General features: G+C 43.3%; 1 protein-coding gene across 3 annotated transcripts in view; it reads left to right on the top strand.

The window, feature by feature from the left end:
* The window catches only part of MYO1B (myosin IB), a 143,104-nt gene that overhangs the window by 20,487 nt on the left and 108,443 nt on the right, over positions 1 to 14,174 (top strand). For all 3 annotated transcript variants that reach the window (XM_058188443.1, XM_058188433.1, XM_058188427.1), the window contains exon 2: positions 933 to 1,076. In XM_058188443.1, coding sequence (XP_058044426.1) covers positions 942 to 1,076 — 135 coding nt within the window. In that variant the 5' untranslated portion in view covers positions 933 to 941. The remainder of the gene's footprint in view (positions 1 to 932; positions 1,077 to 14,174) is intronic.

The raw sequence follows: 14,174 nt of genomic DNA, 5'->3' as shown, positions 1-14,174 counted from the left end.
ACTTGGCCAATAAAAATTCTATTCTATTCTATTCTTTAGCTGGAGTGTGAATTAGCTCATGCATTTGCAATTTGCCTTTCTTCTTCTGTTCACCCTTGGAATTGCCTCTTAATTCTTCCCTTCTCCCATCCCATAGTCTTCTTTCAATTATCTCTCAGTAGGATCATTTTACACTTTTTTGCAGTTCTGTCCCCACATCTAAGACCCTTTTCTTTGGAACTGCCTGGATATTTCTTGCTTGCTTTCCTCTTGCACGTCACATTACCTGCTCTGGTTCAGATCTCTGTGGGTCTATGCCATGTGCTCATGAGTAGTTTTGCCTGAACAATAGAAAATCACTTAACATGCATGTCCTTAATGTGGGCGTGTGCCTCCTGCAGCCAGCTGGTGTTTGGGTCTGCCATGCATGCGCGGAGCAGGGCACACGCGTGGCGAAGCTGAGCTGGGGCGATGGCTCACATGCCCGCAGAGAGGGCTCTGCATGCCACTTGTGGCACGTATGCCATAGGATCACAATTTGTGAGCAAATTGTGTAAGTGTTATTTCATGACGGTCCTTTTTCAGAGATATTGGGTCAGTTCTTCAAAGCTATTTGTTATTATGCTGACTTTCCTTATGAGACATATTGTAATTTTTGCAAACAGTAATTTATAGAAGTAAGTATATCAAAAATTTAATGGTTCTTTGAACTTTTGTGAACAGCTTTTTCACAACTTCCATATAGTAAAAGCAGACAGTAGAAATAGTTATTTTCTGACTTTGAAAGCTATCCACATCCATCTTATCATAAGCAATATTTTTTTCAAATACTTTTTTCATGTTTTGCTGTTTTGCTGTGTGCTAGAAATGGAAATATCCATTGTAGGTCTTCATTCCTCCATTGTGTTAATTTGAATGTTATATTAAATTTTAATTTCTTTTTTTGCCTACAGTAAAGAAAAATGGCAAAAATGGAGGTGAAGACGTCTCTTCTTGACAATATGATTGGGGTTGGAGATATGGTTCTTCTGGAGCCCCTTACTGAGGAAACCTTTATCAGCAATCTCAAACAACGCTTTGATCACAGTGAAATATACGTAAGTATGCTATCAATAATTTCCATATATTTATATTTAATTCATTTCACAGAAAGGCATAGATTGAAAATTCTAGACTGATATATGAAATGATATTTCCCCCCAATATTACAAAAATAAGTATTAAATGTGTGATATATAATTATATGTTGAACAGTAGATCTGTTTTAATGACTGTAATAGATTGAGTAATTTAATAATGTAATTAACAATTGATGCATAACTACTATAATTCCCCTTGCAGTCTTAGTAAAAAGTATTAATAGTGACATATGGCTTGTGAGACTGTAGAACAGAATGGGTAAAGATGAGATTAGGAGACCTAAGTACAGGACAAAAGGAAGATCTAAGTGGGAATAATTGGAGGAGGAAAAGGGTGGTTTAGGATTCCATTTAAAAGTAAATATCATTTATCTATGCAGTTTCATATTTTTTTCTTTTATTACTTAACTTGTATAGAGATAAAAAGATGCTGTTGTTTCTTGAAAGCCTATTGAGTGATTCTCATTTGGGATTAGTATATCACATGAAGCCACAATGTTGTTTGAGAGGTTCTTTTATTCAGAGCAGTGCGTTTCTCAATCATGGTTTTGCTTAGCATATTATACATGCTCAGCCAATTATGATTTACTGAGCAAATCACATTGTCAGCTCTGGTTCAACACAATGTGCGAATCCAGCATTTTTCCTTTTCTTTTGAAGCTCTTTGGAACTTCATCTGCTGCCTTAATGCAAATGACAGAATGGCTTCCATCTCCAGAATTACGCTTAACTCTCTTTTAAAATAATAATAAAAAAATGTTTAGACTTGCCAAAGAGAGATTGAAACATAAAATCCTCTTTAAACGTGATGGTTTCTTTTGTTAAAAGAAAAATGTCCATGTATGAATATCATAGTCTTTCTTGGTTTAGAAATAGTGTGACTCTCTCCACTCTTCACCTCTCTACAATTTACTACCATCATCTCTTTCACTTTGATTTAGAGTTTACACTCCTCCACTGAAAAGAGCATTAACCTGGATTACATTCCCAAAATTACTTAAAGTTCTCCTGTTCATTCCTCCTTATATGAGCATTATAGTATTATATGCTGTACTTCACTTTGTTTTCAAAACCTCATTCCTGTGGTTGACAGGATTGTTTAGTAATAAAGGAGGATTGTAAGAAATGTTACACTTCTACATATATATTAAAGACATGGGAAAGTCAGCTTTATTTTCTAAAACCTAGTCAGCATTTTATAATTGCTCAGGTTATATTTTCTATTGTTGATTTGAAATTTACAATAAGAGTGTCATAATCAAGGTAGATTACTCTGTCAAAACTGATATATAAACTGTTTAAATTAAAATGCATGTTTGGCCATAGCTTAGCTATGCCGACTGCCAGCAGTTCGATTCTGACCAGCTCAAGGTTGACTCAGCCTTCCAACCTTCTGAAGTCAGTGAATGAGGACCCAGATTGTGGGGTGGGGAGGGGGGGTAATATGTTGACTCTCTAAAACGCTTAGAGAGGGCTGTAAAGCACTATGAAATGGTATGTAAGGTCTAAGTGCTATTCCTATTGCTGTAATATGCTCATAACCCAATTATTCATAATTTAAGTGTAATTTACATTTTTTCATAAAATGGATCAAGAAAACATTTTTTAAAAAAACTTAAAAATACAATTAATTGGTAATTATTGTTATGATATTAAGGTGTCATAAAATGGAGTATATTGACTGAAGTGTTTTCATCTGTGAAAGTCTTAGATGCAGATGTATGAATAAATTGTAAGAGACACTAAGCAAATGGCTTTGATTGTGGTTTGCCAATGTGTGAAATGGATTTCAGACATGTGGGGATTACCAACTATGGCCAGGTTTGAGTGTTACACCTAATACTTTGTTCAGCTTTTGGTTTTGAAGGAAGGTGTTTGTAGTTCCAATAGTTTCCAGCATTGTTAGTTTTTCATCCTCATTCTTTACAAATATAGAGTCTTGTCAAACTTTTCCTACCAGTTTTTCAAGACCATGGAACATCAAACAACGTAAAAAACACATTATTTGAGAAGGATATATGAATGTTCCTTTAAAGAAGGAAAATTGTTGAAATAATGCATACTTTTTGTGTTCCTATACAACGTATTACCCTTGCAAATTAATGTCCTCAGCTGGCAGTGACTGATGAGGAAAGAGATCTTGGAGTAACGATAAACAGTTCAATGAAGGTGTCAATACAGTGTACCCGTGCTTTAAAATGGCAACAGCATATTAAGGATAATAAGAAAATATATTGAAAATGGGGATGACAAGTATCCTTATATGAATCAATGATGTGATTGTATCTGGGATATTATGTACATTTCTGGTCAGTGTGCCTCAAAAAGTTATAATTGAGCTAGGGAGGGTTCAAAGGAGGGCAACTAAAATGATCAAGAGGGTGGAGCAACTTCTCTGCCAGGAAAAGTTTGCAATATTGGGCTGTTTAGTTTAGAAAGGAGGGGAATGAGAGGACACAACTGAAGTATACAAAATTATGCATGGTGTGGATAAAATGGACAAAGAGAAGCTATTTTCTTCTCAAAATACTAAAACCAAATGTTATCCAATGACGATGAACCCTGAAAGAATCTGGGACAGAAACAGGATTTTTTTAATATACAATGCTTAATTACTTAGTTTTGGAATTTACTGCCCCAAAATGTGGTATTGGCTATCAGCTTGGCTGGCTTCAAAAAAGGGTTGGACCAATTCGTGGAAGTCCTAAGGATCAATGTCTATTAGCCTTGAAAGCAGTGTGACTGCCTCTGAAGGCCGTACACTGGGAGACCAGTGAATTTCCTAGTGCCCTTGAGGGGTCCTTGGTGTTCTCTGAGCTTGGTTATTTTCTTCCAGACGTTTCATTACTCAAACTAGATAACATCATCAGTGTGAGAGGTGAGGGTTAGCTAGCACAGCTCTACTAGATAAGTGAGGGATCCAATCCAGCAGGACACTGCTTATGGTCTTATATTTGATGCATCCGTTATAAATCTTAACAGGATGTATGATCTTATATAAGGTGACATAAGGTGACTTCAATATCTGGAGTGCAGTTGTTTCAGAAAATCTTACAACTTTTAGCTGATTTCAAAATTTGGCCATGACTGCAGTGAGTGAAGAAAATTCTCTTTCACAAAGGTCCCTATGAAGGAAAAGGTAAAGAGCATTATATACAATATCTTTCACTTAAAACCTCCCCCTCTCCAATTCTTTCTCTGTGATTCTCTTCCAACCTGTCTCATTTAAAAATAAAATACTTTTTATGGTGGTGAAACTGAGTGAAACCAAACCCCACAAAAAATATCTCTTAGATCTTAGGACCAGCTTGTAGAATGGCTTCATGTTTGGGGAGATGGCAATGGGCAGGGAAATTAATTACTGTGCCTGTTGTGGTATGATTTTTTATTATTATTTTAGGAATCATTTGCCTTCCAGCTAGCAATGAATGTTATGATGAAAAGTTATGTTCAATGGCATGGTTCTTCATTCCTCCAGGCTTTCAAATAAGTACTTAAATTCCTATCTTCAGCTCTTGGATAAAAAAGTAAGCGATGAACCAAACTACAGATACTCCTCGACTTACAACAGTTCATTTGGTGACTGTTCAAAGTTACAATGACACTGAAAAAAGTGACTTATGACCGTTTTTCACTCTTACAACTACTGCAGTATCCCCATGATCATGTGATCAAAATTCAGATACTGACTCCATATTTATGATGGTTGCAGTATCTGAGCTCATGTGAACACCTTTTGTAATCTTCTGACAAGCAAAGTCGATGGGGAAACCAGACTCGCTTTACCAACTGTGTTATTAACTTAACAACTAGAGTGATTCACTTAACTGTGGTAAGGAAGGTCACAAAATGGGGCAAAATTCACTTAACGAATGTCTCACTTAGCAACAGAAATGTTGGGCTCAATTGATGTCTTAAATCGAGGATTACCTATATCTGATTGACTTTGAGAATAATGTCAACTCATGTCCTCAGGATAAGATTAATAAGATTAAAACAACATCCTCAGGGATGTTAAGAAATTATGTTTGGTTGCCAAATAAGCATGTTTTTTTTTTCCAGTGAGGTGCCACACTACATGTTCTCTTCCTAATTTACAACTTTTATTTTCTAATTAATGCTATAAATGTTAAAGACATTTGACTAGAAAATTGACAACAAACCCTGGAAGATAAGTATTAAGATCTGAGATCGGAGACAGATAAGCGGAGGCGAGGCTGCATTCAACTAGTTTTATTAACTCAACGAGAACCACTAACAGAACAATAACTGGCACCATCGATCGCTAGACCCCTTCTGACAGGCTCGGTGTTTCTGACAGCTGAAACAGAGCCGGCTGTCAGGGAAGGGCCAATAGCGGCGCTCACAACTTCCCGCTTTTCTTGTTGCCTGCGCCTCAGCCAATCAGAACGTTGGCAACAGACCCGGCTGAGGCGAGCAGGACGTAAAAGCGAGGACTTAACACCCCCCAACCCCCGGACCACGCAAGCGTAATCAGCCAAATACGCAGGGCGGCATCAGCTCCGTCCCGAGCGTCTCAGTTCAGGGAGTGGAGTGTTCGAGGGAGGAACCGGAGGCCGGCTCTGAGGACCCATTGGCGTCGGCAGAGGAGGAGCTGGATCGTCTGGAATCAGAACCGGTGGACTCTCAGGTACGTTGGCCGCCAAGAACGCTCTGGTGGGGGTGGGAGATGGACAGTTGAGGGGAAATGTTGGAGTGTTGTGCAGCCGCGATGGCGGCGGGCCCTGTGTATCTGTCGGTTCAATTTGTGTAACGTTGTTAGTCTGGGGAATTGAGTGGTGTGGTTGTTGATCAGCGTCGCCGTTTACTCTGCGTCTTAGTTGGTTGATGTGCCGCCGCCAAATTCACCCGTCGGTGAGCTGGACCCTATAAGAGTATGGTCCAGTCAATTGGATGATATACCCTGGCAGCCACTTCGTACTCCCCCCAAAATTTTGGGCGTATATTAGATCTCCGTTAGCAAATGCTTGGGCCCTGGCACTGGGCTCTTGGAGCCTTTCGGGTGTGTAAGTGGGGTGTAACCGGTCAAGCACGGTTCTTAGGCGTCTCCCCATTAGTAACTCCGCAGGGCTCATCTTGGACACTGGGCAAGGGGTGGTGTGTTGGGCCATTATATATTGATTAATTGAATGTTGCCAATTAGAGGTGTCCAGGCGGCCTAGTGCTTTTTTGGCCGATCTCATGGCCTGTTCTGCCAGGCCATTCGCCGCCAGGTGGAACAGGGCCGTGGGCGCATGCCGGACCCCCCGGGCCGCTAAGAATTGCAAGAAATAGGCCGAGGTGAATTGAGGCCCATTATCTGTGACCAAAACGTCTGGAAGGCCGAAGGTGGTGAACAATTTCAAGGGTCCGGACCACGTCGTCCGAGGTGGTGGATTGCATTAGGAATAACTCCACCCACTTGGAGTAAGCATCCACCACCACTAAGAATGTTCGCCCCAAGAAAGGGCCTGCAAGATCCACATGGATCCGGGCCCACGGTCCCTGGGGGGTTTCCCAATCTAGGACCAGCGCCATGGGGGGTGCAGCCCTAGAACCCTGGCACTGCTGACATTGGCCCACCCAGGTCTCAATGTCATGGTCTAGCTTAGGCCACCAGACATAACTACGACCCAGGGCTTTCATTCGCCCAATACCTGGGTGGGCCATATGAAGGCATTTCAACACCGGAATTCTGAGGACCGGAGGAACCACCACCCGGCTTCCCCAGAGCAGGCATACCTTGTGGACTGATAGTTCCGACTGCCTGCGAGCAAAAGGCATGAACTCAGGTCCCACGGTTCCCTGAGGCCAGCCCCTGCGCGCCCAGTCGATCACTTGTGATAAGACGGGGTCCTTAGCAGGCTCCCGGCAGATGTCCTGCGCAGAGATAGGGGTGCTCGACTCCTCTATCAGGAGTACAGATAGTGTTGATGCGGGGTCAGCGACAGGTTGGGAGGGGGCAACGGCTAAGGGCATCGGCGTATCCGATCACCCCGTCGGGTTTGTAGACAAGCCGATAAGAATAGGCAGCTAGAAATTCTGTCCACCGCGACATGCGCGGGGACAGAATTTGAGGGGTGGGGTGGTCATTAGCCAGCAAGCCCAGCAGGGGCTTATGGTCAGTGACCAAGGAAAAGGAGCGGCCGTAGAGGTAGTCGTGGAATCGCTTGATTCCGGCAACAAGGGCGAGGGCCTCCCTATCCAGCTGACTATAATTTCGTTCAGCTGGAGAGAGAGTACGTGAGTAGAAGGCGATGGGGACCTCTGCTCCATTAGGGAGGAGGTGACTGAGGACAGCCCCGACCCCATACGGGGACGCGTCACACGTCAGGGATAGGGGCAGCATCTCATCATACTGAACCAAAACATCAGAAGACGTCCTGAAAGTCATTAATTTGGCTGAGATGGCTAAAATCTCAGCTTTTTAAAAAGACAATACGCAGGAAAGATATTTAATTGAATGGAAAAAATGGATTGATTATCTACAAAACAGATATCAGATTAAGAAATACCAGATTGCCTTTGAATAATTAGAAAGTTATTTTATCTAATGGGGAGGGGGTTGGGAGATGAAAAGCTTTGGATGAGGTTAATTGGATTGGAAGGGAAAATTTTATTCTATGTTTGGTTTATGTATAACAATACCTTGTGATTGACCCGGGAAGCCGGGGGGGGGGGGAAGGGAGGGGGGAAGGGGGTTTTCTGGGAGGGAGGGGGGAAAAAGGGGGGAAAATGTCTTTGTTTTTTTTAAAACTTTTTCAATAAAAAAAAAAAACATCAGAAGACGTTAGGAGCCGCTCGACAGCTTCAAAAGAAGCTGCTGCGGCCTGGTTCCAAACCCAGGGGGCGTTGGCGTCTAGCAAGCGATGAAGTGGCTCAGCCACTGTCACTTTATGGGGAAGGAATATAGAGTAAAAATTGAGCAGCCCCAGGAATGCTAGGAGCTCAACTTTATTGGTGGGCGCAGGGGCATTCCGGATTGCTTTTGAGGGGGTAGGATGGATGCCATGGGCATCCACTAGGAACCCCAAGAATTCAACTTGGCGCACCCCTATACGACATTTATCCTTCCGTAGTTTCAACCCAGCCCGTCGGAACCAGGCCAGCACAGACCCCACTTTAGAGACGAGTTCTGGTAGGTCAATTGCAGAAACCAGCACGTCGTCAACTGCTCCATGAGTCCCTGGAATATCCCGGGTGCCACGCTGACTCCGAACTGGAGTCGGGTGCATTTAAAAGCTCCCCGGTGGGTGATGATGGTCTGCGCCAACGCAGTCTCCTCATCCACCGGGAGCTGTTGATAGGCTTGTGCTAAATCTAATTTAGCAAAAATCCGCCCTTGCCCCAGGGAGTGGAGCAAGTGTTGCACCACTGGTACAGGGTACGGATTGGCTTGGAGGGCCTTATTTATGGTCCCCTTATAGTCCGCACAGATCTGTACGGATCCATCCGGTTTCAGGGGGGTCACGATGGGTTTCCCATTTTGAATGATCAATTGGAACTAATATGCCTTGGGCTATCAATTTATCCAATTGTTCATCCACCTTAGGCTGAAGTGCTAAGGGAACCCTCCGTGGCTTTAAACGAATAAGCAACACCTGGGGGTCTAGCTGAAGGGACACCGGGGTGCCGTTATATTTACCCAGGGTGTCTTCAAACACATCAGCAAATTCACAGGCCAGGGCCGATGGCATATCGAGGAGAGTAGTGTGGACCCCTGCAACATTTAGATCTAGAGCAGCGAACCAATCCAACCCGAGGAGGGATGGCAGGTCGCTTCGAACAACAGTCAGAGGCAGGTGGCCCTCTAATTTTTGGTATGCCACCCGGAATCTGCCCTGGCCCAGGGTTGGGATCACTTTCCCCTGGTAGTCCAGCAAGGTGACTGCACAGGGTTGGAGACGCTCCTTCCTTATGCTCGGCAGGAGTCGCTGCAGGGGTGGACCAGGCAATAAGGGAGCGCAACGAGCCTGTGTCCACTTCCATATCGCATGGCGCCCCTTCCAGCAGGACTGTAAGAACGATTTTGTTGAATGGTGCCCCAGAGGTGGTGAAACTGACAGCATCATCATCAAAATGGGAGACGGTAAAACAATCTCGGTGGCGTGGCGTCGGTCGCTGAAATGGCTTCCTCGACTTGGGTTGCTCGTGGGCATCATCGTTGGCCGGCAGGGCTGCCCTGCAAACACGTGCCAGGTGCCCTTGTTTCCCACAGCGGCGGCACACGGCTGTTTTAAACTTACAGTTGTCTCGAGCGTGGTCTCCCCCGCAGCCCACACAAAGCGTTTGCGGGCGCTTGCCAGAGAGGTCTCCCTGCCGCTTCTGGCGGAGGGTTAGGTGGCGCACGTCGGCTTCTTCCTCAGAAGAACTCACATGGTCGGCATCCCCATAGTGGACGCCCAAAGGGCATTCGGACGTTAGGGCTCCCATCTGGTGCTGCTGGATCTCTGCGGCCGATTCTTCAGCTAATTCCGCTGCTCTTGCCTCAGCTAGCGCCGTAGGGAGGTCTAAATCTTTCTTAGCCAGAAGACGACGTTGGAGTCTCATATCACGGACCCAGCAGATCAGTTGGTCCAATAACATGTCGTCAAGGTCCCGAAACTCGCACTGTAGAGCAGCAGCCCTTAGGGAAGCCATGTAAGCGTTAATGGTTTTTCCCTCCTTCTGAGCACAACGCCGGAAAGTGTGTCTGCGGGCGATTCGGGACGGGGCGGGAGCATAATGGTTCCAAAGTTTTTCAATCAAAACTTCCCACATCAAGTCAAAAACCAGTTGCGGGGCGGCAAGAGCTCGAGCGGTACTAAACACTTCGCTGCCGCAAGAGCTTAGGAAGTAGCCCTGTTTCCTCGAGCCGGAGAGGTCCACGAGGTCGTTCGCGTGTAAGAAACACTCAAACCTCTCCACATAAGCGTCCCATTTCTCGTTGGAGGGGTCGAATGGGGAGAATGCCGGTAGTACATTTGACATGATAATAGCGAGCCGGGCGTACATCTTCTTCACCGTGAGGTAATTCGATCTCGCTGCGGCAGCACCGAGTCAATTTTCTGCCTCTATCTCAGACCTTTTAACAAGGGGTAGATCCCATCCTCGTCACCAGTATTAAGATCTGAGATCGAAGACATAAGCGGAGGCGAGGCTGCATTCAACTAGTTTTATTAACTCAATGAGAATCACTAACAGAACAATAACTGGCACCATCGATCGCTAGACCCCTTCTGACAGGCTCGGTGTTTCTGACAGCTGAAACAGAGCCAGCTGTCAGGGAAGGGCCAATAGCGGCGCACACGGCTGTTTTAAACTTACAGTTGTCTCGGCGTGGTCTCCCCCGCAGCCCACACAAAGCGTTTGCGGGCGCTTGCCAGAGAGGTCTCCCTGCCGCTTCTGGCGGAGGGTTAGGTGGCGCACGTCGGCTTCTTCCTCAGAAGAACTCACATGGTCGGCATCCCCCTAGTGGGCGCCCAAAGGGCATTCGGACGTTAGGGCTCCCATCTGGTGCTGCTGGATCTCTGCGGCCGATTCTTCAGCTAATTCCGCTGCTCTTGCCTCAGCTAGCGCCGTAGGGAGGTCTAAATCTTTCTTAGCCAGAAGGCGGCGTTGGAGTCTCATATCACGGACCCAGCAGATCAGTTGGTCCAATAACATGTCGTCAAGGTCCCGAAACTCGCACTGTAGAGCAGCAGCCCTTAGGGAAGCCATGTAGCGTTAATGGTTTTTCCCTCCTTCTGAGCACAACGCCGGAAAGTGTGTCTGCGGGCGATTCGGGACGGGGCGGGAGCATAATGGTTCCAAAGTTTTTCAATCAAAACTTCCCACATCAAGTCAAAAACCAGTTGCGGGGCGGCAAGAGCTCGAGCGGTACTAAACACTTCGCTGCCGCAAGAGCTTAGGAAGTAGCCCTGTTTCCTCGAGCCGGAGAGGTCCACGAGGTCGTTCGCGTGTAAGAAACACTCAAACCTCTCCACATAAGCGTCCCATTTCTCGTTGGAGGGGTCGAATGGGGAGAATGCCGGTAGTACATTTGACATGATAATAGCGAGCCGGGCGTACATCTTCTTCACCGTGAGGTAATTCGATCTCGCTGCGGCAGCACCGAGTCAATTTTCTGCCTCTATCTCAGACCTTTTAACAAGGGGTAGATCCCATCCTCGTCACCAGTATTAAGATCTGAGATCGAAGACATAAGCGGAGGCGAGGCTGCATTCAACTAGTTTTATTAACTCAATGAGAATCACTAACAGAACAATAACTGGCACCATCGATCGCTAGACCCCTTCTGACAGGCTCGGTGTTTCTGACAGCTGAAACAGAGCCAGCTGTCAGGGAAGGGCCAATAGCGGCGCTCACAACTTCCCGCTTTTCTTGTTGCCTGTGCCTCAGCCAATCAGAACGTTGGCAACAGACCCGGCTGAGGCGAGCAGGACGTAAAAGCGAGGACTTAACAATAAGCAGCAGGAAATGTAAAGAAAATTGCATGTATTTATTCACCAAGAGTTGAGCTCAGCTCAAGGGAATCTTGGCAATGTAAATTTTATTACTGCTTTCTTGTCTTCCTTTTTCACTGAATATATTTCTTTTATCTCCTCCCCTACTGGCCTACTGTAAGTTATAGTTCATGAAAATATTGGTGATTTGTTTAATTGAAAAGTTTCAAATGTTGGAATTTAAATCTTTGGTTGATGTAAGGACAAGAAATACAAATTGTACACACAGATTGTTTAGACGCTTCACCAAGGCTCTATGAATTCATAGCTATTCTGCTCTGCTTCATGAAAACAGAACTTTACTATGTAAATTTTTTTCCTCACTATCACTTACTCCAAAGTTTCGTTAAAAAAAAAAAGATTAGAACAAGAACCTTCTGTGCATGTGTGTTATGGCTAAGGGCCATAATTTTTCAGTGAACATGATTGTTCTGACCACTTTTCTCCCATCTACCCCCAACTATGTAAACAATCAAACTGCTTTTCGGTCTCATTTAAATGTTAAAGTCTAATTTGGGGAAGGAATGGTGCACGAGCCAATGAAAAAGAAAGTGATTCTAGTGTTCTTGCAATATTAAGAGTGTTCTGTTTTCATCACCTCTCCTTTCAATGATTCATAGTGTTTTTAAAACTGGTAGAGATGGCCTTGTGTTTCTAGCATTAAGATGGATTCTATTAATTTAACTACTGAATTGCATCTGTAAATCGTATTTAATTTTTACAACATCTGTCAGATATTTGGCATAAATACTGCATTCACTTACCTGGAATCAAGCCCAAATTGAACAGTAGGCTTACATGATTGATGTTCCTAATCATGAAATGTTTATCCTAGGATTGATTTACTTTGCTTCTCTTAGTCCTCTTTCCCCTCCTGTTTGTTAATGTTATAAGGTAGCTGCTTCCAATTTCAGATATATTTGACTCTAAGGTCTTGGTGAGGTATCATGGAATTGAAGTCCCATATATCTGGTGACTCCCATTTAGGGAAACCTGGTGTTATTGAATTGCCAATTTAAAGTTCTTTAGAAATAGAGTACAAAAACTTGCATACTTTAAATACATTCATAAAATCAAAAAATATATTGTTAATTAATATGATAGTTTAAGAATTGCAATTTAAACAAATGAAGGTGAATTGTAATTTAATTTGTTTACAGACTAAGTTTTTTGGTGTAACCTAATTTATATTTTTTTCCCTGGGGGTTGGTTTGACTCAGTCAAGACACACCTTCCTTTGCCATTGATCAGCTTTATTCTGTAATCAGTTTATTTCAGTAAAAAATAATATAGATGGGCTTGGGGAGAAATATAATGCAAATCAATACATGAATATTATAAACAAATATAAATCACCCATACATTTTGCTGTACAGTTCTTGAATTAAATGGGGATACCTAAATGTATATATTAAATAAAGTATTGATGGAAATATTATGGTATGGCTTTGAAAAATTGCAGAACAGTATTTACATGCAGAAATAGTACTTTCAAATTTATATATGTTAGGGAAGATATTCGTAAAAATATATTGCTTAAAAGAAATGTGCAGAAAACTGTAGTTCAATGTGGAAACAGACTAAAACAGCTTAACATTGGAAAAATAAGAAAGAGAATTTAACAAACATTAACAAATTGCCCATTCCATAGTACGAGATTGAGTAATGTGTACTTGAGGTGGGCGGAAGAGGAATAATATGACTTAGTTTTCCAGCTGAATCAGCCTAATCCTATCCAATGTACAACAATCCTATAAAGTAAAGTAGAGACTACAACTGATTTAAGAAGCTATTATCTGTGAGGAAGATGGGAAAAATCTGATGAATAAATAAATAATCTTTTTAGCCATTTATTACTGATAAAAAAACTATTCCAATAAGCTTTCAATGATGGAACAAAAAATGGAAAACTATTTCAGCAGATAAGGATGATAAAATTTGTACTTTTGGACTCTGACAACAGCGGTCTGAAATTATCAGGTATCCAACAGCGGCATGACTTAAGCAAGGTTGCCAGATCCACATATACCAGGCTTATTTTGAAGGTCTACCTGCAAGGGAGTTCTGACAGAGAAGTCAGGATTCTCATAAAAGTAGAGGCCTAAGATTTTTTCAGATGTTCTTCTGGAAATAGGAGAATGTTTGCAGAGAGACAGCGCTTGTCCCTTAACCACACTCATCATTTCTGCATTTAAATGAGAACTCTGTCATATTCATTTGAAGGCATACAACTGGGGCAATGATAAAGCAGAACTTGGACAATGTTACTATTGTGTAGACCAGGGCTGTCAAACTCACGGCCCACAGCCCAGATGTGTCATGTGCTGGCCCCGCCCCCTCCCGGTTTAGCGAAGGGGGGGAAAGTCCCGATATGTCACATGACGCCGCCATGATGATGCAGGTTTGACATTCCTGGTGTAGGCAAAGAAATTGCTGTCTGAAACCATATGCTGCAGTTTCATTGTAATAGGAACTGTAGTTCAACCCAGTTAAAAGTCACAAATCAATTTTGTAATGAAATTTAGATTTTGGGTTTTGCTGATTTAGATTTTGCTGTTATAGCAATGACTAA

The sequence above is a fragment of the Ahaetulla prasina genome, chromosome 1 (assembly GCF_028640845.1).
Source record: "Ahaetulla prasina isolate Xishuangbanna chromosome 1, ASM2864084v1, whole genome shotgun sequence".
Lineage (NCBI taxonomy): Eukaryota > Metazoa > Chordata > Lepidosauria > Squamata > Colubridae > Ahaetulla > Ahaetulla prasina.
This window is presented reverse-complemented; position numbering and strand designations above follow the sequence as displayed.